The sequence below is a fragment of the Camarhynchus parvulus genome, chromosome 4 (assembly GCF_901933205.1).
Source record: "Camarhynchus parvulus chromosome 4, STF_HiC, whole genome shotgun sequence".
Classification (NCBI taxonomy): Eukaryota; Metazoa; Chordata; class Aves; order Passeriformes; family Thraupidae; genus Camarhynchus; species Camarhynchus parvulus.
The window spans coordinates 71,667,818-71,693,407 of NC_044574.1; the positions used below are offsets into that span (position 1 = coordinate 71,667,818).

A 25,590-nucleotide genomic window follows, 5' to 3' on the forward strand; every position below is an offset into this window, starting at 1 on the left:
CCCTCTGCTTGGGGCTGTCACCCTTCCTGCAGCCCTGAGATCCAAGAGTGTGATTCTGTGTGTTTTGTGAATTAAATCCTTCAGCACCATGAGGGAGAAGTCCTGCTTGTCCAACAGGATTTCCTTCCACAATGGGGTAACCCACCTAGCTGATCTAGGAAAGCCAATAGACAACGCTTCTGGATGTCAGCAAAGCTTTTGATCCAGCCTGTCACAGCGTACGTCTGGACACAATGTCCAGCACACAGCTGGATAACCGTGCTATGGGATGGGTGAGCAGCTGGCTTACGGGTCAGGAACAAAGGGTTACAGGGAACGGGGTGACATAGGAATGGTGTCCAGCCACTAGTGGGGTTCTGCCGGCTCCCTCCTTGGCCCTGTGCTCTTCAACATCTTTGTTAATGACCTGGATGCAGGACTCAAAGGAATGCTAAGTAAGTTTGCTGATGATAGTAAACTGGGAGGAGTTGTCAACTCCCTTGAGGTCAGAGAAGCCCTCCAGAGACCTCAACAAATTAGAGAGATGGGCAATCATCAGCTGTAGACAGTTCAGCAGGTGAAGGGCCAGACTCTGCACCTGGGATGGGCCAGCCCTGGATGTAGGGACAGACTGGGGGACGAGAGGCTGGAGAGCAGCGCTGTGCAAAGGGCCCTGGGGGGCCTGGTCGATGCAAAGCCGAATGTGAGTCAGCAGTGCCCTGGCAGCCAGGAGGGCAACTGTGTCCTGGGGGGCATCAGGCACAGCATGGCCAGCTGGGCAAGGGAGGGGATTGTCCTGCTCTGCTCTGCACCGGGGCGGCCTCACCCTGAGTGCTGGGGGCACTTGGGGTGCCACAATATAAAAAAGACATGGAGCCATTAGAGAAGGCCCAAAGGAGGGCCACGAGCATGGTGAAGGGCCTTGAGGGGAAGCTGTGTGAGGAGTGGCTGAGGTCACTTGGTCTGCTCAGCCTGGAGAGGAGGAGACTGAGGGGAGACCTCACTGCGGTTGCACCTTCATCAGGAGGGGAAGCGGCAGGGCAGGCACTGATCTCTTCTCTCAAGTGAGCAGTGGCAGGACTTGAGGAAACAGCCTGAAGCTGTGTCAGGGGAGGTTTAGGTTGGATGTCAGGAATAGGTTCTTCACCCAGAGAGAGGCTGAGCAGGTTGAACTGGCTCCCCTGGGAAGTGTCACAGCACCAAGCCTTACAGAGTCCAAGAAGTGTTTGTACAGCGCTCTCAGGCACAGGGCGGGATTTGTGGGGTGTCCTGCGCAGGGCCAGGAGCTGGACTCGATCATCCCAATGGATCCCTTCCAATCCGCATATTCTGTGATTCTGTGGTAAGAGCAGCCGGTCAGCGGTCCCTGGTGTGGGAATGGAGGTGTCCTGGAGCTGCTGGGGACCCTCCGGCTTTGTGAGGGGAACTGCAGCAACGCCAGTCGGGGCCAGCGGGCGGATGGACAGCACGGAACGCGCTGGAGGAGCAGCGCTGAGCGGGCCGGCGTTCCCGTGCCCTCGGTGCCGTCCGTGGGGCCATAGGGAACCAGCCCCGGCGCAGTGCCGAGCTCCCCTCGCCATTATCCCGAGGGCCGGCACAGGCCGCTCCGGGCGTCCCTTCAGCCCCGGGCGGCGCTCGGCCCGCCCTCAGGGCGGCGCTCGGGCCCTCCCCCGGGAGGCTGCCGGAGGCGGGGCGTGGGGCGCGCGCCCGCCCCCGGTACCGCGGCTGCGCCTTGCCCGCGCCCGCCGCCGCCATGGACAGCGACGAGGAGACGCTGGAGGAGATCGTGGAAGGTGCGTGTGCCGCGGCTCGGGCAGCGGGGCCCGCCGGCGCCGGGCGCTGCTGCAGGAGCTGCTGTGGGGGCGCGGGGCGGGGGCGGCGGAGGCGGCGGCGGCGGCCGGAGCTGGGCGGCCGGGGTCGGGCGCAGCGCATGACATCAGTGGGCTTATGCAACGGACGGGCCGGGGCCCCGCACGTGGCGGAGCTCGGCCGGGGGCAGCCGGGGCCGCGCTGGCGCCGGTACCGGGCGGGCGCTCTGGGTGCCTCCCGCCGCCGAGCGCTCCGGCCACAGCGGGAGGCTCCGCGCCCCGGACGCGGGGATGGCGGCTGCTCCGCTCTTACTGTCACAAATAAGTCACGGCCGCGGTTTTGTGCCGCTGCTGTGCCCCCGTGCGGGCGGTGGCCTGCAGCCCTGGCTCCCTGGGCGGTGCGGCCGGTGCCCGGTCCTCCCACCGGCGGCTGAGGGACATGGGGATGCCCATCCTCGGGGAGAGCCCAGGGAGCCAGGGCTGCAGTCACATACGTGCAAATGGAGAAGGGAAAAGAAAGAGCGACTCCAAGAAGACGCTGTTGCCATCCGTATGGGAGCGGGGTGGGCCGCCTTATGGCTAATATACACCCTCTGTGTGCAGTTCACCTCTCACGTGTGGATAACTAACCCTTGAAGAGTTCTAAACCCAGAGGCACCTGTTCTCTGGAAGTGAATTCCTGATGGAAACCTTAGCAGGCAGGGATGCAGCTCCCCAGCACGCTTCATCGGGCTCCTGGGATGCAGGGAAACAAAGCACGGCGTCTCCCTCTGTGGGAAAGCGCCGGCTCCCCAAAGATCCCTCGCAGCGGGGGGACCGAGGTCCTGCCGGGAACAGCAATGCGGGCTGTTCAGCTGTTGGGCAGGGAGCACGGAGCTGCCTGAGGCGCAGGCAGTGCCGTGCTCGCCGTGTGCCTCCTGTGGCAGAAGGATCGGGCCTCATAGCGGGTTGCCCCAGGGAAGGTGTCTGTCTTGCACGGCAGCTTGGTGTGACAGCAGATGTGAGCTGAGCAGCTGCCGCTCGGAGCTGGATTTACTGTCTCGGTGTGCGTGTCAGAGCCAGAGAAGCTTTGTTGTACAGAACACGGGTCTGAGGGAGGCGAGGCTCTGCTGCGGTGTGCCCTGTGCCCTTACAGGTGTGGTTTTCCACTGCCTTTCCTCCCAGCTCCTCAAATCTGTGCGTTGCAGTTGTCTGAGGCAAGGAGTCACAGTTTTCATCCTTATGTCACAGACAAAGTGTTCTGCTGTATCCTGGATCTGTTTGGCATCTCTGGGGGCTAAGGAAACACATTTTTGAAGCATCTTTTTCTCAGCAGCGTATGTGAATTTGCGTGTTTCTCTGAGTGAGACAGAAGCAGGATGTTCTTTGGGGGTGAACAGGATTTTGCACTTACCCAAAGGAAGTTAGAAATACAGAAATCAGCACTTCCCCTTTTGCTGGGGGGAGTTTGGTTTATGTTGTGATCCCCCAAACGTCCGTCTGGCATCTCTGTGGCCAGAATCTTTTAGTGATGATGCACGTTATATGTCATCTGTTAAGTAATAGTGATACTGACAGTAAAGGGCTTTTATCTTTGATTTGTATACATGGTGGTTTCAGTAAGTGACTTCATTGTGAACTAGCCCCTATTAGGGTAATTCCTTTTCTTGGAAAGATCACTGGCTGAGTTTAAGAGGAAGTCTTGCGAGACCCTTAATGAAGCAACAAACGTGAGGTTTTACAATAATTTAAAAATATGTTTAGATGTTTCGGGTTTATTTTTTGCAAATGGGAGAGAGTGATGAGAAAGAAAAGTGGAACACACTGCTCCCCATGAAATAATGAGGATTTTTTCTGTTGACTTAATTTGAAACAGAGGCAAAGGCCTCAGCCATACAAAAAAAAAAGTTGTATTTATGTTATGAAACTTGAAATTGCATTTTTCCCATGTTGTTGACTAAGAGAGACTGTGTTTCTTGTTTTGTTGCAGTGGTGGGGGCATGGTTTTATTTTTTTTAATAGGGGAAGCTTCTAGCACATTAGAATAATTGGATTCTTTGTATTGTGGCTGAGATTAAGACCCTGTATAGAGGGCACTGGATCAAAGCTGACCATTTTAAATCTCCGAGGTAGTCTGTATCCTACTGTGCAAAAGGCCTGACGTGTGTTCTCTGTACAGGCATGGCAGCTTTTGTGTTGGGCTTTGCATTCCAGCAAAATCTTGACAAAGCTGAATAGTCACAGAGAACAAAGTTGCAAGAGTTTGTTTTTGTTGTTGCTTTGGATGTTTTTTATTTTTAAACTTACGATGTACCAGTATTATCAGTGTATTTTTTAAATCCAAGTGTTTTGTAAAAGTTCTGCCCCTGTAGTGACGGGGAAATTGGAATAGTATTGTTTAGGGTTTGTTAACTTACACCAGTGTACCCTTCTATATTGATAAAACTTAATTTAAATGGCTTTTAATTAAAACTATACATGTTGACATAGTTTTTGGTCTAAAAGAGGTGTCCATATCAGAAATGTTACTGACCTTTTAGTTAAATTGGTCATTAATTTATTGGTTATTAAATGTTTCACCATTAATAATAATTGGTTAAATTCAGCTAAAATTTATCTTTTCTACAAAAAGGGGTGTCCTGACAGAATGGGAGGGGAAAAAAGCCTTTTTTCTCTTTGGAAAGAGCAGTTTCTGTTTAAAGAGTTCCTCTTCAAAGTAATTAAAAGCCTTTAGGGATGAAGCTTTTTCCCTTCCACCTTTTGCTCCCTCTTTTTACTCGGTTATTTCTCTCGCTGTGAACTGATAATCAGTGCCTGATTGGATTTACTGGCTTCTTAAACTTTTAACTTTTAACCAGATTTCAGTCTGGTTTGGCCTAGGGACTTGAAGTGAGAGCACAGTCATGTGCAGGTGCCAGAGAAGCTTGGTGGAGCGTGCAAGGGAAGGGTGAGGGAGGGAATCCTGGCTCTCGGGCGAGTTCAGATTCCTCACTGTTATTTCTCCTCTACACTTTCCTAGGTGCATTTCCATACTCACTAAAGTGTGCCCGACTTGTTCCCTCTCTGGGCACCAGACTCAAGGTCTGGTAGTACTGAACTGCCTCTTTCTGCCTGCATTAGCCTGGGCTGTAAATCAGTCCACTCACACTGATGTTTGTTTCTGCCTTTCCATATTGGTGATGAACCTTTTCAGGTCAGGGCAAAGTTGGTCAGGGAAGAGCTTGACCCAAAGCCTGCAGAAGTGGATGCATACACTGTCTCTCGTCTCTAACAGGCTGTGTATGCATCACCAGGGGACTGGGGGAATCAGTTTTGCTAGAAGCATGGAAGAACATAAGTATAGGCTAGCTGTTATTTATTTTACAGTTTTCATGCACAATTCATACCTGATGAAATGTCACTGTGGGAGCTGTAGCACCCGTTCAGGTGTGTCCCTGTGCTGAGAGCAGCCCTGCTGAGCTCTGCAAACAGAGCTCACACAGCTAAACCAGGCAAAAACCATCGTTTGAAACACTTCTCTGTTGTTTTCCTTTGGCTTTGAAGAGGCAGCTAGAGATGCAGTAGGAGCCTTATTATGCTTTAACTTAGTAGAGTTGGCCATTTATATTCAATGAAGCACAAACCATGAAGGTGAGGATCCAAGTTGTCTCTGCTCTCCCTCTGTGCAACAGTGGTAACAGGGAAAACTGATATGGCTGGGGGTAGGAACAGGATATAAAGTGAACACATAGGAAAGGCACTAGAGAGCAGCATTTAAAATATTAAATACTACGTTGACTGACATATGGCAAGGGTGGAGCATTATGGATATTACATACTTTTATTTCTTTAAATTCCTGTGAATACAGCTGTATAGTGGCACACCCACATTGTCATAAGGCATATGTTTATCAAAAGAAAAAAACCGAACGTTTTCTTATCCTTTTCTCACCAATACATATTTCAGATACAGAATTTTTATACTTTTGAGGATGTATATTCACACAAGTTAGAATACTATAAACCTTGTTTCTTTCAGAAACCAGTTTTGCTTATTATTCTCTTCTCTATCCTGTCTCTCATCCATTTTCTTTTATCCTTATATTTTATTTTTATTTAAAGCTATGTGTAACACAAGTCAAAACTTCAGTTGTACAGAATGTCTGATCACTGCTCCTAACAGCAATGATCTGAATTACTGTTTTGTACTAGGGAGCTACTGCAATTCAAGTAGCTACATAATGAGAGCAGATATAAAATCTTGCATAATAATTAGTGTGTTCTGTTGCTCTTTGTTTGGGTTTTATTTCAGGGCATCTAGATGACGATGGGCTGCCGCATGGATTCTGTACAGTAACCTACTCATCGACAGACAGATTTGAAGGAAATTTTGTGCACGGAGAAAAGAATGGCCGCGGCAAGTTCTTCTTTTTTGATGGAAGGTACACTCTGATTTTTCTTCTGTGCTCTTCCTTCTGCTTGTAGCGATGCAAAACTAATCTGCATTGATTTTAAACTTCTGAGTTTCCGGATAAGAGTCCTCGTTAAAAATTGTGGCTGAAAAGTTTGCTGCTGCTGTAGCCATTCCTGTGGCAGCTTTCTGTGTGATGAGGTGCCTGTAGTTGTTTCTTGGAGGGAGAATGCAGTGGTGTGAGCTCTTTTAGCACTGAAAAGTTATGAGCTGATTAGAAATCATAAGGAATGGGAGGTGGTCAGAATTATTGAAAACCATGCTGACAATGACTTGGACATCAAAGGTTGTTACTTCAGGTGGACTTGTTTGCCTTATAGAACTGCACAGAAAGTGCAACTGGGCCAGGAGCTCCCTGTGACAGCCCTCACACAGATATAGGACCTTGACAGTGAGGTTTGCCTTCTGCTTTGTCAAATTGTTTGTCAGTTAAAGGACTGAGTTCAATACAAGTTTGTTAGCAACTCTGGTTAATCCTCTGCAAGTTGCTTGTGGCATGATTTTTTGAAAGTAAGAAAACCCCCTATCATTTCCCTTCTTTTCACTGGGAATGGAGACAGTGAAATTGGGCTAGTCCATGCCTATGCATGTGTTTTCTTCTCTGATCCTCATTATGAATACCTTGTAAGTCTTCCCCCCACCACCACTGCAGCATTCCTGTGTGCAGTTGCTCAGAACTTCCTCCGAGGGAGCAGCAAATGTATAAAATGACACGATTCTTCATGGTTTTGCAGCTGTTGGTGACGCTCTGAATAGCGGCTGTTGAACTGACAGTCGTGCTGGGTCTGCTCTCTTCCTGCTCAGCAAAATTCTGAGCAGGAGCAGAGGTATTGTGCTGTCTCAGTGAGTCAGCTCCTTGTCTGTACTTGCCTTTGCACTTGCTTCATACTGGGCATTGTGGGGTTTTTTCATGAGAAAGATAATATATTTATTCAGTTATGTAGAAAGGGATTAGGCCTCCAAGCTTGGATGAAGAAAAATCCTCACTGTTGTTGATTAAGGCCTTATTAAATCTTCTCTGAGTAACTGAAAATCAGTGCTGCCCAGCAGCTGAGTTCTCTGAAATAGTTTTGGTGTAAGTTGTTAGCATCTCTATGGACACATGTACATAATGTTTCTGTGCTGGTGGATGATCTCAGCAGAGTAGCTGCTGGTTGTACACTCAGAGGAACTGACCCACTGCTCTGTTTGTAGACCTGCTTCTCCATGTAATCCAGGGTACAGGCAGCATTTAGTGGGAAGAGTCAGGTTGCTGCTGAGCCTTCTCTGTACTGTTTGAGTGTTGCCAACTCTTTTTTCTTTCTTTTTTTTCCTCTTTCAATTTTCATAACCCTTAAAAAACTAGAATAGCTGGCCACTGATAACTTCAGAAACTAGCAGAATGAAAATATGCAAAAATAGTCTGCAATGTGGTTTTGGAAAATGGGATGTTTTCATTAACTTTTACATATTTTAAGTTTGCTAAAGCAGCCTTAACTGAGCTAATTATTGAAGATGTCATTTATCTAACTACATCCAGCTTGCAAGGCTAAGTTGCTCTCTGGAATGGATGGTTCAGGAATCATGACATGTCATAAGAATGACCTGGCATAAACCAGGACATGCTGTTTCCATTAAGTGTGCCATGGGCAGGGCTGAGTGCTCACGAAGATGAGCAGTAAGTATCAAGAATGTCCCTCAACAGCTCTCCCTTTGCAGAATGCTGTGCAGTAAGCTAGCTGTTCAGCACTCGTGGGTGTGTTTCCCTGGCAGGCTGCTGAGTAAAGGCTGACAGCTGTACTGCTGTTCTCTCTTGTTGGGGAGCAGCTGAGTCCTGTCAAATACAGGACCGGCTGCAGTGTCAGCATTCTCAGTTTTGAGTATTGGGGAATAGGACTGGCTGCCTGGCTGCCTTGTTTGGTAAAGGAAACTTCCCTTCACTGGAATAACTGGTCCCTTCCTGTTGATTGTGTAAGGGAATGGAAATGTGGTATGAAATATCAGTTGTTTCCTTCCCCTGCAAGAAAATGCAACAAATCACAGCATATTCTGTAAGAGAGAGAAGTTTGCCCTCTGGCATACTCCCTGTTTTGGATTGTGGACTAGAACTTTCCTTGGTGCCGGTGCTTCTGGAGTGTATTTTGCAGAACTCCTTGCACTATAAAGGCAGGCATGAGAGCTGTGCTTGGCACAGAGCTGCAGCTGCCCTTCCTCCCTAATTGGAAACTCCGTAAACTGACATCTCCCAGAACATAGTAGAAAACTATTATTTTTAGGGAAAAAGTTTTCCATGTTCCCATACAGAGGGAGTGAGAGATAAATGGATCAGTCTCTATTGATATTAACTTAATCCCTGGAAGGAAATTGGAGTAAGTATTTCCTCCCCCAGTCCATATAATTGGTTTAATTGTTAGATAAGAAGTATCGTCCATCCCTTCAAGGCATAGTGGATAATGGGAAGATGGTACATCTGATCAGTCTTGACTGTGGTAGAATTTATGTTGTCAGAAGTACGATCATCTGAGAAGCAAACCAGAGAAATACAGGCTAGTTCAGGGTTTGTATTAAAAAGGTTTTGCTTATGGAAGACACAGAAGCTGTTTATTCATCTTTGTGCTGGTCAGGTCGTAGTTGCAATTATTGTGTCTGGCTGCAGACACCATACTTTGGGAACTTACAGTGAAGTGAGGAGCAGGGTGGAAATAGCTCAGAAACTCTGAACATCATAAGTGTTTCTGAACCTGACTTTTTAGGTGAGCTTGATGGACATAGACTTCTTTCTTAAGGTATCATCCTTTGATTTCCTTAGATGAGATGGATCTTTTGGTCACTGTTTGGAGCTTAATACAAAGAGAGAAAACATAAAAGTTTGAGTTACACTAAAATAAAATATATTCTTTCCAGGGCTGAAGCACTGTTGCAATTAGCAATGTTTTAACTTCGACTAGTGCAATTAAAGGTAACAAGACAGAATTCTTGACTACAAAAACTGAGGGTGGCTGCTTCTTTAAAAGAGTAATCCTACATGTGCATGCTGTGTGTGTTGTCACTACAATGGAATTAAAATCCAGTGATCTGTGATAAATTAGAGGGGAAAGTGGCATCATTTATAGTTAAGTGAGGGCACTGATGTCTGGTGGTTCCCTCATTGTCCCCTGTGCTGTAGTGCCATAGCTATCTGTGCAGCTCTGCAGCAACATGGATCAAGAAATCCATTTGACTAAAAAGTAAAATTATTTTCCTGCCCCTTGTTGTTTTGCATCTGGTGTGCACTGAGGCTTTTACTGTAATATATTTTCCCATGGAAACCTCATCCAGTTTGCCAAAGTTACATTAAAACAGAGCACAAAGCTTTAGAAGCAAGAAAATGAATTCTGAAAAAACATTTCTTCCACAACTCTTGCAAATCTGTGTGGTAAAACATGTAGAGTTGTGTGCTCACAGACACTGTGTCAGCTTATACCTTAGACGTCTGCCTCTGAAAAAGAATTCTGCAGTGAAAATATGAGTATGCTGACAGCTGGCTGTTAGCTAAGTGTGCTGAAGTAAAAGCTAAACAGGTTGTGTTCCCTTATGTTAATCCTAGCATGAGAAGAAATATCTGAATAGATCCTCTTTTATGGTGATAGTAAAAACTGAAATGAAATGTTTCTTTGTTTAAATCCAAGTGCAGCACTGGTTCTGTTTGACAGGCTGTGTTTGATTTTAAGAGGAATACATGAAAAAGGGCTGCTTTTAGCAGGGCCTGTACGAATGGCTGCTGAGTGTATTGCTGGGCAGCTGATGCTGAACTGTGGCAGGTTGCAGTTCATTCCCTGTGTACAGCAGCTCACTTTCATCTCTCCAGAGACATGTCAGTGAAGGTCCACACATAGCACGGTAGAAAATCCTAATGTGAGAGTGGCCTGCTTGAGCAAGAATCCCTTCTTTGACCAGGAGTGTCCATTTGCTGACTATTCCAGCCTACAGAAATTGCCAAGCATGTGATTGAGATGAGTGATTCAGTGTCTGTGCAGCACACCCTGATGAAAGGGTGCTGTAAGTTGTTTTCTGCCTTTGGAGCTCCATAGAAACAAGTGTCTGGTTTTCACTTTGGTGTTCCAGTGCGTTGAGGCTTTGGCTTCACCCCTGAGAGGTGAACAGTTTTCCACTGCTGTTTTCTTTCTCTCTTCATCAGCACCCTGGAGGGATACTATGTTGATGATGCCCTGCAAGGCCAGGGAATCTACACCTACGAGGATGGAGTGGTCCTTCATGGCACCTATGTGGATGGAGAGCTGAACGGCCCAGCCCAGGAGTACGACAGTGATGGGCGGCTGATATTCAAAGGGCAGTACAAAGACAACATCCGGCATGGAATCTGCTGGATTTATTACCCGGTAAACCTGGCCACCTGCTCTTCTTATTGCAGAATTATGTACCTTTCTTTTTTCCTCAGCTGAAAGAAATACCCACCACGACCCAGCTGTCCAAAGATCAGCACACACAGATCTGGGTAAAAGATCTGGGCATTCTGATTTTGGATAATCCAACACAAAGTTAAAAGATACTGGTGTTGAACGTTTGCCCAGTAGATGAGATTCAGTGAGGCTCCAACATGCCCTCCACAATTTCATCTTTCAGGAAAGCCAGCCCCTTGGAAGTGCATTTATATATAATTTGTATGCAATGTCGAAATAGGATGTGTGATAATTTATGCATTATCTCTTTGGGAAGGCTGGAGTAATGATTTTGCCATTTTGTAGTGCTGGCTGCAGGTGAGGAGTGTGGAATCCATGCCAGTTATTGCAACCCACTGCTCTTATTAGAGTAAGGGGAGAGACTTTGTCTCCGTTTCTGCAGGATATTGTTGAGGTCCATGGTGGTGGTGGATGCAACCTTCCCCAAGAGCATCCTGCGCCAAGGGGTAGGAGCCAGGAGGGCACCAGCACAGACACAGACACACGGACAGACAGACACGCACAGCAGCTCGGCAGCGAAGACACGGGAGGGTCCAGGCATGGAGTTCCACCGTGCTTTATTCCACACAACGCTGAAGGGGTCCAGGGGCCAAACACAAAGACAAAGCAGGGTCCAGGGTATAAATAGAGGGAAAGAGAGGGTGGAGGAGAGAGAGCATCAGGGATCCAGTGGTCTGAGGGCTCAGGGGTAGTACACAGGAAAGGGACCAATAGGGAATGCCAGGGTGGATGGGCAGGGTTACATAAACCCATGGGGTAACAGGGAAGGGAGAACTCTCTGGAACATGAACATGTAAGGGTAAAAGGGGTAGGGAAGGCCAACGGGCAGGACAGAACTGGGACAGATTAATACAGTGCTGCAGAGTGCCGTGGGGGAAGCTTCTTTCCTCACCCTGAACTCCGAGTAATGCCCTGAGCCTAGGGTGCGTCTCTCCAGGGCATCACTGTTGTTCTCTCCCTAGTGGGCTCATGGGCCTCCACAGGATATGGTGTGAAGACTGGCTTTGCCTAATACATCAGATGTAGCTAGTGTGGGAGCTGTGCCTCTGAGTAGAGCTGTGGACAAGTGATTTGCTAGTTAAACAAGCCAGTATTTTATCTTTCTGAATTTTGGTGTTCTTTTACAAACATGCTAGTTAAGACAGTGACTGTTGTATAGGTTTCAGGGAGTTTTTGATGCAAATTTTTAAAAAATATAATTCCTATTCAGCCTTACACAGTAGAGTTGAATCTTTCAATCTTACCTCATGCCAAGGAGGAGGTAACGTCTGCATGTAGTTCAGCTGCTGGTCAAAACCCAGTCTAATTCTGTGCTACATATGGCACAAGCTTTAGTTGCAGATTGATTTCTAAATGCTTACCAACACTGGCTGTTCATTTTATTTACTGGTTTTCACTATTGCCATTAAGCATGTATGGGGACAGCAAATTTGGTGTATGCTGCCAAAAGTTTTTCAGTCCTAGTGTATAAAATACACACAGCTGACCCTTCACTTCATGTATCTCCTGCTTCATCTTCTAGATGACAAAGTGTTGCTGTACCTTTTAGAAATGTTGATAATTAGAAGTTGATTATCATTATTGTCTTGCCAGACTAAAGAATGTGAGGTGTTCCAAAAAACTCCTTTGCTGTAGAATCAGTTGTTTTCTTGTGACTCTGTAAAGGGTGCTATGTGCACACTTCTTTTCCCAGACTTGAGGTTCAGTGTTCCCTAGTACAGCATGCTTGAAACTCTTTCATCCTTGGAGTTGAACAAAATGGTGTCTCTTTGAAATAGAGCTTGTGCACGGTGGTCTTGATATAAATCAAGATGGTGTTTGTTTCCACAGAACACCTGCTCGTCTTGCTCCAGGGTGGTATTTGGAGATGCTTCCTTGTCTTTTTTGAAATAAATTCTTGAAGTGGTGTCTAGGTTTGAAAGACAGGTGTCTGCAAAGGAAGGTGGGAACCTCCCTTGGAGTGGAAAACATGTGACCCCTTCCCTCTGAATTGTTATAACTTTGAAATTAAGGGGTTTTCAGGCAAAGATATGGGGAAGGGAATAACAGTTCTTTATTAGAATATATATATAAAAACAAGGCAGACCTGCAGCCCCATCAGCATGAGCAGCAGTGCAGGAGCAGAGCAGCTGCCCACATCTTTTATTCTCTTAAGTATCAGTGGTTATTGTTTTGTAGCAACAGATGGGACAAAATTGCACGAGAGAAAGATACAAAGGAAAAAATCCTACCCCCAACAAGTGGTTAGACCTGTGCTAATGTATGCATCTCATTTCTGCGGTTCTGGAAATAGATCTAACCTGACCTGCAGGCAAATCACAGGTGGCAAAGCCCAGGGCTGACATGTGTAAACTTTGGAGAGGAAAAGTGTTGCTGTTGGTGCTTTCCATAAACAGTTGTTCTCACTGGTTACCACCTGACCTTGGGGGGCATTCTGGGAATCATTTCCCCTCAATAGGGTCGAGTTTGTAGAGGTACCATGTTAAAGGTAGTGTTACATCTTTTTTTCCTCCAGCACAATATCATAGTAATCAAACTTGGACATCTATGGGGCTTTGGTCCTTGTTTTGCACACTGTACGCATAAAACTTCCGCCAAGTGACATTGAATATTTGTGTCACATGGAAGGAAAGACCTTGGGTTTTGGCTATTCCAAATGACATAGAAAATGGGTTTTATCCTAGCTGGAATGACTTCATCGAGCTTCTTCATGTGTCTGTTTCTCTCTCATTTTCTAATTTCACATCTGAACTTACTGGTGCATTTTTAAAAAGTTGGAGAAAACCCTTTTCATTTACTGAATGTTGCCTAGAAAATAGAATTCCCAGCAGCGTTAGTGAGTATAAAAGCAGACTTTTACTTGAAAGCTGTCAGGTACTCAGTATGGCAAAAACTGTACATGGTACAGTAAATTCACAATTTTCTAAGGTTTGTTGATTAGTGTAACTATCATGTATTGTCTGATTAAAAGGTTAGTTGATTAGGTAATAATTGCATGGGTTCCGCCCCACTGGAAGCAGTCCCCAGGCTTCTTTTGCCCCGCTTTTGTTATGTCAGGTCCAGAATCTTGTTGGAAAACAGAACGTCCTCGTAGTTGGTACTCTTCTTGGAGTAAGACTAAAGAACATTTTAGGAATGTGTTTAGGAGGTTAGCATATTGTTCCTAAATGTAGGGGAACAGGATAGGAAAAGTGATAGAAGCTACAGCCATGCAGCTGCAATCTACAAAGCTGCAAATGCATGAAAAATATAAAAAGCTAAAAATCTTGGGCATCAAGGATAGTAAAGTATAATTAAATACTTTGCCTTTTCTTTCTTGCCTGTGCTCTCAGGATGGAGGCAGCCTTGTGGGAGAAGTGAATGAAGATGGGGAGATGACTGGAGAGAAAATAGCCTATGTGTATCCTGATGGAAAGACTGCATATTCTGGAAGGTTCATAGATGGAGAAATGATAGAAGCAAAACTGGCAACTCTGACAGCTGTTGAGGATGGGAAACCTCAATTTGAAGTAGTTCCAGGCAGTAAGTTCCGCTAACACAAACTTGTATTCCTGCTACCAGCCCTTTGCTGCAGACAGCTTGGTTCCTGTGATGTTCCTCACTGGACACTGCTGTGATGACACAGGCTGTTAGTGAGGGGCCCTTTCTCCAAGTCATAGAGGAAGATGGTCTTTGTCCTGGAAACAGATGGGGAATGCCCCCTGTGTGGTCCTGCCCAAGTGCATTTCATAGCCCTTCTCTCACTCCTGTGCTCATGGGCACAGTCCTGCTTGTCACACATCCCAGTACCCTCTGTACCAGATGGAAACCCTGCTCCATTCACCCTGGTAATGGTGCTACAGTATTTCTTGCAACAAAATAACTGCGGGAGGAGAGTTTGTAGCTGTCAGCTGGGTTTGTGCAAGTCAGCGTTTGTACTGTGAATGTTCTGGCACCTGCGTTGCTGGGCTGAGACTGGAATCAGTGAACCAGATTCAGTCGTTGTGTAATGGTCTGATTCTGTGTGTCTGGTCCTGGTGACAGAAAATGGCTGTGAAGTGCACAGGGGTAGGGTGGGGCCTTCTCCACCTGCTTGAACCTATAGTTCTGGGGTGGGTTTGTTGTTCCGAGGTGTTTGTGATGTTTGGAGGAGTGTGGGTTAAGCTGCAGTAACGAGCAGGGACTTGCTAATGCATTTATTGCTCTGCCACCAAAAAGTGTCTCACTTGACAGGAAATAGGCACATAAAGCTCAGTGAAAAGGTATTGACAAGCAAATGCATGGGAGTTTATTTTCTCTCAGTTGTGATAGCAAGTCAGAATTTAACTTAAAACTTAATTTGTGGGAGGGTATGGTTGTGCTTTGTAGACAGGATGAAGTTGCACTCAGGAGGAAGTTGCCTTCAGCCAGAACAGATCCTGGACACCAGGGGCAAAGGCCTTATATCAGACTTTGTACTGTTCTGTTCTGTGGGGTGTTTTCCCCATTTTATTTTCACATTCTTCTTAATCTATGTCCAAGATAGTCCTCTGGCATTGAGGATAAGGATTTAAGAGTATAATTACAGCTGTACCACTAAGTTGCTTATTAATGACAAAAAATAGAGGACTGCAGCAAGGGTGCTTTCTGATTACTAAATGTTATCTTCTGGCTGAAGTCTCTTCAGGATCTGGGCTAAAAAATATTTCATATTTGAAGTAATCAAGTTTTTGTGGGTTTTTGGGGATTTTTAAATGAGCTGTTGAATATATCATTTTAAGTTTTGTTTTACTTTAAAATTATATTTAGAGACACTAGGAGGGTCAGTTTTGGAGGAGTATCCAGTCCTCCTCTACAAGTTGGTAGTTTGAAGAACATATTTATCATCTTTTTGTATTACTCTAGAATCTTGAAGGTAAAAACATAATCAAGAAGCAGGATCTCATTTAAGGCTTTTTACAGGTGTAGTTCTGTTTAATACCTTTTTTTGGAAGTGTAGCATTTTTTGCAGCCTTTAAAATTTAATTTTTCAATGTCTTGATTAAGTTAAGGATTGCATACTCTCAGTACTGCCAATTAGTTCATTTCCTTCATTGATGTCTGATTTTTTTTTAGGCCCAGTGTACAGTTTTGACAAATCCACTTCATCCTGCATTTCTACAAATGCCCTTCTTCCTGATCCTTATGAATCAGAGAGGTAAATTTTTTTCTTCTCCCCATATTTCTTTACTGTTACCTATTTGGAGTCCAATTTTGCAAACCTTTTCTCATCTAAAACTTAAAGGATGTGTAAAGGTTTTTAAAATGGAAGCCCTGTGTGTACCTCAAAAAGCACTGTAGGTGCTTTCTGATACTCTGAAATATCTAAATAAGTGATTAGTAAAACTCTTGCTTCAATTTGCATTGAGTACTTGAAGATGTGGTGCATCACCTTGAGAACTCCTGCTTCTCAGTGCATGTACATACCAGCAACCCCAGCTTGGTGGGGACTTTTGGGGTTCTGATATGTTACTGAGGGTGTTCCTGAATTGAAGCCATCATTGTGGAGTAATAGTGGATTGGCACTTCAAAAAAAAAACATAAAAGTTTTCCAAGTCAGCCCAAACTTTCCACCAAATCTCAGTTTTGACAAAATAGAGAGAACATATGGAAGAAAGAACATATGAAAGAGAGGAAGGAAAGGAGTTCCATAAAGAGGTTGTAGTATAATAATAATAATAATAATAATAATAATGATTATGATGTTTTGGGTTTGTTATTGTTATTAGCTTTATTGTTATACTGAAGTATTGGGCTTTATCCCAGTAGTGTTGTACTTCTTGAAAATTAAAACTGCAGCCAGTCACCGATTCCGTGCCCTGTTCCTCTTGTAGGGTGTATGTGGATGTCTCTCTCATTTCCAGTGCTGGAGAAGGATTGTTTTCAAAAATAGCAGCAGAAGCCAGTACAGTGATGTCCTTCTATAACGGAGTGCGAATTACACACCAGGAGGTAAAGAAAAGAAAAAAGTCAGTCTGAATTTTCATTGCTCCTCCTGAAGTTTTCTTTTCATAGTAGGATCTAACACCTACTGCCTTCCCACCCTAGATTTAACATGATGGAGTTTATTTGAAAGAAAGTGCATGCTGGCCTATGTATAGATTTAAAAAGTGTGTGTTGTTCTTTTCAATGACGTACGCCCATGAAAAGCTTTATTTGCATATATTTTGAATGTTGGTTTTCAAACTGCTGACAAAGTTGACCCCTCCTACACACAGACATTGGATTTTTACCTTGCAAACTAGGTAGACAGCAGAGACTGGGCCCTCAATGGAAATACAATATCCCTGGATGATGAAACAGTCATAGACGTGCCAGAGCCCTACAACCACGCTGCCAAGTACTGTGCCTCACTGGGGCACAAGGCCAACCATTCCTTCACTCCTAACTGCACCTATGAGCCGTAAGTACAGCCCTGAGTTTTAGGGTGGGAGCTGCAGCCTGCCTCTCTGGGCTCACAGGGGGTCCCTGGGCAGCTGCATGAGGAGCAGTGCAGGGCTGGGAGTAAAGAGTTGAGGCACTGAAGGAGTTCCTGCTCACCTCAGCTGAGCTGGAAATGGGCTGGCATGATGGTGCTTGATGTCTGTTGGGACTTACCATGGAGGATCTCAAAGTTTGCAACTTGTTCATTTTGCCATGAACTTTGAGTTGCTTCTGGATTGTAAAATGCATCATCACAGCTCTCTAAATCCTAGTTTGGCTAGAACCATGCGATATTTGCTGCACTGCCAATGCTTTGATAAATCAATATTTTTGCTCATATTCTTAAATATTTAAGAGGTTGACTCAAGTCTGCTAATTCAATATCAGATTATGCAGTATTGCTCTGAAGTGAGTGAATTCTGGAACTGTTCAAGGGGCTGGCAGAGTATGGGAATTGACAGCTGAGCCTAGCAAAAATGTTTTTTCCCTAGGTTTGTTCATCCTCGTTTTGGGCCCATCAAGTGTATCCGTACCATCAGGGCTGTGGAGAAGGATGAGGAGTTGACAGTGGCTTATGGGTATGATCACAGCCCTGTGGGGCAGAATGGGCCTGAAGCACCAGAGTGGTACCAGCTGGAACTGAAGGCTTTCCAGGCTGCCCAGCAAAAGTGACGTGGGAGCACCTTCTCCATTCAGCAAACTGAAACAGAAACTTGGATCTATGCACTACCTTTATACTGAAAACTGGACAACCAGGGATTGTTCATGCTGTTGCATCATAACCTTGCATTCTGTGTTAAGAGATAAGTTCCTTGGATACTAACTAGGTTTGACTGTGTTACTCATAGCAGATTTAAAAATTAGCTAGCATTGCACCAGTCTTATCTGAAGAAATTATTTAATATTCTATACAAGATGTGGTATTCTTTGGTAGCTTCTGCTTTTGCACCATATGCAAAGATGCCAAAAGACTAGAAAGAAACTAAAATGGGTGTATTGTTCACTTTTAGTCGGCAGACTTAGTGTTGCTCTCTACCTGCCTAGGCATTATCGTGCAACTGCATTTTGCATATATGCCACTTGTGATGATAACAGTAATATTTTGATATTCTCTAATAGTAGCATAATTTTGCCTTTTTAAATCTTTGACCTGAATCTTGCAATAGAGCAGTTTATTTATTAGCATATAGGAGGCTGGGTTTTAACTCCCCTTTCCTCTTGTCTGAACGTTGTTCTTTCTACAAATCCTCTTTTGCAGGAGAAAATCCTTTCTAATTAGTGGAAAGGCTTGTGTGTGTATGTGAGAGTGCTGTGTGTTGGTCTCTGTGGCTCTCTAAATAGCATAGCAACATGTCTAAACCTAATATTTATCTAGCCTGTACGGCTGGCTTATGTTATTTAATTTATTATTATGACATGCAAATGAAGCTGTTCTTTGCATGAAGATTTTGTGAAAAGGAGAAAACAGACTTGCTGTTGAAAGACTTCCAGAAGTACATGTTCTGGATGGCAAGCACATGACTTGCACCCGTGTTCATGAGTTGGTTTGTGTATTTTCACCTGTTCAAGTGGCCAGTTCTCAAGGCAAAAGATGCTTGGATCTCCATGGATTCTCTGAAAGGAGGTGCATGTATCTGGGGGCAGGCTGTAGTCCTTGGTGAAGGAGAGCTGTGTCTTTTCACTTGATGTTCACTTGATGGAACAACATAGCCTTATAGCCATCTTTTAGTAGTTCTGGTTTATGACACAGTGAATTAATGTAATATGAGGTATCAAAAGAAGATTATTTTTTTTAAGAAAAGATATTAAAAGATTGTTTTTGAAAGACAAACAATGAATGTAAAAACATCACTCAATGCTCATATTTACAAACAGCAGTCAATCCATAGCTTTGTTGCAGCCAGCAGTGGGGGCTTGTGAATATTCATCTGCAGGGCTATGTTCTGGGGTTTTTCAGGGGTAGGGAAATTCTGTTTTTTTCAGATACAGTACCGGTCTTGCCTAATGCTGTATAAGAGAGAAATCATGCATTGTCTTGATCTCTATACTGGAGTCTTTCTGGGACTCTGATGGTCTCTTTTGGGTTTAGCAGCTTAGGACAAACTCAAATGCATTTGCAACACTTTCTTTAAATGTTTGTAGTTTTAAAAAGTTTGTATATATGTAACATAAATGATTTGAGAATCAGACCTACCTTTCTCTTGCAACACATTTTGGTTCTTGCTTGAACTGTTGGAGGCATCTGGCTGTCTGGGGAGCTGGGCAGGGAGAGTGTGTTGGGTCTCTGCAGGTAGAAGGATGAGGCTGCTGTTAAGTGCAGTCCGAGAATCCTTGCTTTGGTACCTGAGGAAAGTTAGGAATTACTCATAAAAGCCTGGGCTTTTAGTCCCTGTGGCTTCTCTCAAACATTTTGCATCTCCTCCTCATTTCAGTTTGCACAGAAGTTGCTCTGTGCATGTGCTGAGGCGGGGGACAGGCAGGCTCAGGGTATTGTGACACTCTTTCAGCAGCGATCTGCACATGAGCTGTGACACCTCCCATCTCCCTGTGCTGGACACTCGGGTCACAGCTCCACATCTCATCCACGGCAGAGGTGACCGGTCAGGGACTCGCCTGAGTGTGCAGAGACACAGCCAGCCTCACAGGTGATGGAGAGCTGGCAAAGGTCAGTCAGCTGCTCAGCTTCACGAAATGATTCTCAAAGAGAAATATGCATGACTTCATCTGTCCCTGCCTGCCCATGGATCATTGCTTTAGGTCATCAGCCTCTTGCAGGAAAGCCTCTGGTAGGGAGCTCTTACGTGTATCTTGGGAGTTATTGCGCCAGGATCATGAAGTTTGCAAAGCTGAGGCTTGAGTTTAGGTGCAGGAAAGAGCAGAGGGAAGGTGTGACTGAACCCTGCTGGGACAGGATGGTAACTCTTCCACAATCTTGGTAGCCTGCTTTGGACTGCTGGCCTCTCTGTGCTCACTGGGGAATTGTGTTTAAAATGTTCTGATCTCTAGAGCTCCTTTGCCTTCATTTCTGATCAGTCTCTGATTCCTCTGCTAATCTCCTGTGTGGAGTTGCTTATGTTTTAATAGATTTGTCAGTCTTCATATTGCCTGATTTTGAGATAAATAGAATATAGGTGCTCTTTGTGCATCAGGCTTGAAGATTGTATCCTAAAATAGGGAATTCTAGGGAAAAAAAAGGCACTGAGGTGTCCTGTGTCTTCTCAAAAAATTTGGTGAGAGTCAAGCAGATTCTTTTGTACATGTGTGTAGCCTGGTAGGTAGCGTGCCACAGCTGTGGCTGTTGTCTCTGTTATCTCTGCTGTCCTTCTCGGCTCTGTAAAATCTGTTGGTTCTTCTATAGCTCCCTTCTTCAGCGACCAACCTTCTATAAAAGTTGTGATTACAGAGCTGCTTTGGCTTGATTCAGGACCAAGCCTTTTAACTCTTCTTTGTTTTCTCTCTCTTCCTGGTCTGTTAGCGTGGAGATGGCTTTTGCCACTGGGTGGTGAAAGAGCTCAGTGTGTCCCTCAGAGGTGTGAGCTGGCATCCCCTGGTTCAAACACAGGTTAGTTACAGAACTCCAAATAATGCCTTAACTTGGTCAGTGCGTTGCAGCTCATTTTCTGGGGCTCACAGAGAGCAAGACCAGCTTCACCAAGCTCCTCATTGGTAGTGTGATGACATCCATAGACAAAGACCCACACCCAGCCATGGTTTTCATTTGGGGCAGAGGAAGTATCACCTTGCACAGCAATCTTCCTGGGTCTGTAGGATGCAGCTGACTACTGGTGAATATGCAATAAGTAAAAAAGCTCCACTTTTTAGAGTCTGGCCAAAGACCTTTCCTGTTGGTACTGAACTGGGAGGAGAGCTGGTGGCTTGTCAGCTGAGCCTGACTGAGCATCTGGCTCTCGGGATACCCACTGGGAATAAAGAATAGCATAGGAAAACCTGGAATTGCTGCATTTTTCAGGTACAGATCAGTTCCCAAAATCTGCCTTTGGTCTGCAGTGCTGAACATGGCTTCTCCGTGATGGGAGGGTTACTTGAGCTCTTTTATGAGAAGCCTGTGTCATGCTGTATTAGAGGCTGCTGATTGTCTCTTAAAAAATAAAATCTGCAGTGGATCTTCCTGTGATGGCAGCACAGGGCTTTGCCACCAAGAATACAGAGGCTTTGTTTTCTGGAAGTGGCTACTCTTGGAGATGAGAGCCAGAAAAGTTGCAGCTCAGAGCTGCCTGCTCCTGGGGTCACTCCACTGGATAAGAAGGAAGGGAAAGGGCTTAGGCCATGGAGGGGATGTCTGAAGTTGAGTCTTGTGCTATAATTTTACATTTGGGGATCCTGAGTTTCTTTTAACAAACCTGAAAAGGCTTTTTATTCCCTTTTTTAAAAAATAGTAATTATAAAAAACTTACCCTACATAAATACCCATAAATTTTGACTGCTGAAAAAGTCAAAGGAGATACATGGAAATGGCTTTCCAGCTGTGAGAGTTTTTTGACTTTTTCTACAGTTGCCATGATACCTCCTAGTATCTCCTAGGATGGCCCATGCTTTTAATCAGGTGAAGCTCCTGGGGAGGTTTTGGGAGGCCATGGGGTGAGGCTGCATATTTTGGGAGTGACTTGGCACAGCCTTTCCAGATGTGGAAGTGTTGCACACAGATGGCAGCGAGTTTTTTCCTGGGGGTCTTGTAGCATGTTGCTAGAAGCTGGAAGCAACATGCTACAAGAAGCAAGAGCTCTGTCAGGGATTTCTCACCCTCTGTCGGGCACTGGAGGAGCAGAGTAGCCAACACATCCCATCTGCTAAGAGAAACTCACAAATTACCGAAATTGACCCTTTTTTGTTTCCTTCCCAGCTGTCTGCCCTTGTCCTCCAGTCAAACCAGCGCTCACCACTTGGGTTGTGCCAGAGGTGCAGCGGGGTTGCTTCTGTCCCAGAGACCTCTGTGACCTGTGTCCTTTCACTCAGTTTGATGGTCTTTAGGGAAATGCTGCTGTTGTGATGAGGTAACACTACACAGAGCCAAGTATCTGCTGCTTTGTTCTCCTGTGGCCCAGCAGAATTGCTGGAGCTGTGGGTGCTGAGGGCTTCACCTCCAAGCACTTAAAAAAACCAAATTGCTTTGGACACAGTGATACTGAAGTATCTTCTTATATGCTGGGGTGCTGCCTGTTCCTCACTTCCACTGCACTGCTGTGTGCCAAGGGCATCCAAGCAAGGAAAGCAGGTGGGAGCAGCTTCATCTGCAAGTGGAAATGAGCTTCACCTGCAGTGAACTTGTTCCTTATGCTTCATGTAATGGAATCATGAGAACTGTATTTTTGGACAAAGTATTTCTAAGCAGTCTTATAAGGGATTTTTTTTTAAGGAAAAGAAACGGTGCAAGATTAAGTGCATGTTTACTTGTCCCAGATCAAAGGTTTTGAACAGTAAGGTCACTCTGTCTTGAGTGGACCCTGCTCTGTCTTTGGGCAGTAGAACTTCCTGCCCTTTTTTCTCTTTACCATTTTACTGTAATTCTTTTTTCCCCTAGGAGAAATATCTGTACAAAAATTATAAGCAATTAAAAGTTCAAGCCATAAAATCATGAGTGTGGGAAGACCCGCTTCACAAGTTTTAACATTTGTATGTAAAATGATGTTTGTATGAAATATTTTCACGGTAGAAAGACTATTTAAACAAAAAAGTTCCCGTAAGATCTAAACCAGATTTAAAGGGATCTCTTTTTGTAAGATGCAAGTGTAATTGAATACCAGTAAGTAGATAATTTTTTTTTAGGGAAGATGCAACAAATGATCCTTAAAATTACAAATGGTGGTTTCTGCTGTTTGGGGAGGTATTTATGCAGCATTACATGCAGCCGCCATAAATAATTGCAGTAGCAAGGCTAGTCACGTTTTCAGGACGTACCTCTCAGCTTGTCTCTTCATGATACCCTACAAACAACCCATCCCTCCTTCCTGTAGATTCCCTTCTAGAAAACTTTTCCTACTGCAGCTGTAACCAGTTTAACTCTGAGCTAAGAACCAGACTAAAATTGTGTATTACTTAACAGTTTCTGCTGGGCCTTCTGCTATTTTAATACTCTCTAGCCCATAATTACTGGGTGTCTCTGTTCTGAAGAACTAAGTGCTAAAGAATAATCTTTGGGGTAAGCTTGTACATGTGTTAACAGTTAACCCCGGAGTATTCAACTTGTGTACAGTACTTGATAGGTGTTTTATGACATTTGTACTCGAACTATGAGCCTTACTGAACACCTGTAAGTTTATTCATGACTTTTAAAAAATGGATAACTACAAGAAAGATGTTTACATGAATGATGTTTGCCCTTCCTTTCATGTTATGAATGGGGTTTTTATAGTGTGTTTGGGCGTATGTGCAAGGAAGCAAGAGAGGTGTTTCTGGGGAAAAACAGACTTGACAAACATTTGTAATAAGTGAATTTTAAAGATTGCTTTAATTGCGCTATGAAGGCAATGCAAAAATAAAATATTCAACAGAAAACTATTGTCTCTCCTTGTTATTTGTGTGTCACAGTTTTGGGTGTCCTCTGACCTCTCGCCCTTCCTTGTGTCCTGTGTGACCACAGTTTTTGCTGATGCACAGGAGCAGGATTTCACACAGTTACACACATCTAGGCCACATTATGTAAGTAGTGAATGAACACCTGACACCGCTTGTTGGTTTTTTCTGTCACCTCTGCTGCTTTTCTTACTCCTTTTTCTCTATGCACATAACATGCGCTTCAGCTGTATTGTGGTATGGAAGAACATCCCACCCAAGGTGTCATTACCTGTTGTTTTAACCTGTGGTGTGTTTTCCTCTGCCTCCTAATTCCATGTACACATCCTGCTGGGTGAGTGGTTCTCAGGTTTCTGTGGTTGAGGTATTAGAAAGTCTTTTTTCCCAGCCCCGCGACCAAAGAAAGTCAAGATTCGTCAGTTCTGCTTTTCAAGGTTGTTTATTTTCTCTTATCTATACATTCTTTTTCTACCTGCTGAGATCTGTCCAGCAGGTCAGGTTGTGGCACAGTCACTGCCCTTGGGGTGGTGTTAGCTTTTTATACTAAGAACTACATGTACTTTATTTACAATAATTTTCCAATACCTATCACAGTCTGTCTCTACTCTAAACCAATCCAAAAGTGCCACCATCACAGCAGAAGATGGAGGACAAGAAGAAGGAGAAGGACAGGACGTGCCCAGATTCCTCCATCTTGCCTCTTGAATGCCCATTCTAAAACCCCAAAATTCTACTTTTTCACCCTGTGACAAATTAACTATTATTCTACCCAAACTCTTGTGGATTGTAAATCTTCACACAAAGTTGTTTCCATGGGTTAAAATGGAAGGCACAGGTGTTTTTGACTCCGTGCCAAGGTCTCTGAGCCCCTTGAATCACCCAGGGCAGCCAGAGGAATGTCCTGGGTCCCGACAAGTGGTGAGGAAGGGGGCAGCGCTTCCAGTGCCTGCCCTGCCTTCCCCTCCTCTGTGATCACAACTGGCTGAGGCAGCCGAGCCTCTCCTGCCTGTGCTGGGTGTCGGTGTGCAAAGACTGTGCCCTCCCCTCTCTGCAAGGACGCAGAAGTGACGCTGCCACTCGAACCTTCGCAGTCATATCAGGCTGCGAGGGCGATGGGTGCTCGGTGTGTGTTTGCAAGCTGTGTGGAACATGACACTGGGATTGTGGATGGTGCCACGTGCTGGCTTCAGCCAGCCTGGCTCTGTTCCAGTCTTGCCCTGGTGTAGTAACCCAGCACACTGTGGAGGTGCAGTGGGTTCATTTAAAGAAACTACAGCTGACCTGTGAGCTGATTTCTAAAAAATGTTTCAGGGATAGGTTTTAGTGGTGTGATTGTTAGGATTTGGCTGGAGGTGCTTGGGGGGATGTTAGAATCATAGAATTGTTGAATCATCGAGGATGGGAGAGACATTCAAGGTTAACCAGGCCAACCATCCACCTCCCACTACCCCCGTAACCCCTAAACTACATCACCCAGATGCCTCTTGAACACCTCCAGGGATCATGACTCCACTGCCTCCCTGGAAAACCTATTCCAACACCTAACTGCCCCAACGGTGAAAATTTTTTCTAATATCTAATCTGAATTTTCCCTGTCTCAGTTTAAGGCCATTTCCTCTGGTCCTCTCACTGCAGACACAGCAGGACAGACTGATGCCCTGATTTATTATTTTATGATATATATTACATTAAAACTATACTAAAAGAATTGAAGAAAGGATTTCATCAGAAGGCTAGCTAAGAATAGAATAGGAAGGAATGATAACAAAGGTTTGGGGCTCGGATTCTCTGTCCGAGCCAGCTGGGCTGTGATTGTCTGTTAATTAAAAACAACCAACATGGGCCAATCACAGATCCACCTGTTGCATTCCACAGCAGCAGATAATCAGTGTTTATATTTTGTTCCTGAGGCCTCTCAGCTTCTCAGGAGGAAAAGTCCTAAGGAAAGAATTTTTCATAAAAGATGTCTGCGACACCTAGAGAT

General features: G+C 44.9%; 1 protein-coding gene across 1 annotated transcript; it reads left to right on the forward strand.

Annotated features, from left to right (window-relative positions):
- The first annotated feature begins 1,670 nt into the window (after positions 1–1,670).
- SETD7 (SET domain containing 7, histone lysine methyltransferase) lies at positions 1,671–23,590 on the forward strand. Its single transcript, XM_030948250.1, has 8 exons — positions 1,671–1,772; positions 6,058–6,187; positions 10,373–10,574; positions 13,988–14,177; positions 15,729–15,810; positions 16,487–16,604; positions 16,898–17,055; positions 17,567–23,590. Exons 1-8 carry the CDS (start codon positions 1,733–1,735, stop codon positions 17,745–17,747), a joined length of 1,101 nt encoding a protein of 366 aa, XP_030804110.1. The 5' UTR covers positions 1,671–1,732; the 3' UTR covers positions 17,748–23,590.
- The last annotated feature ends 2,000 nt before the right edge of the window (positions 23,591–25,590 follow it).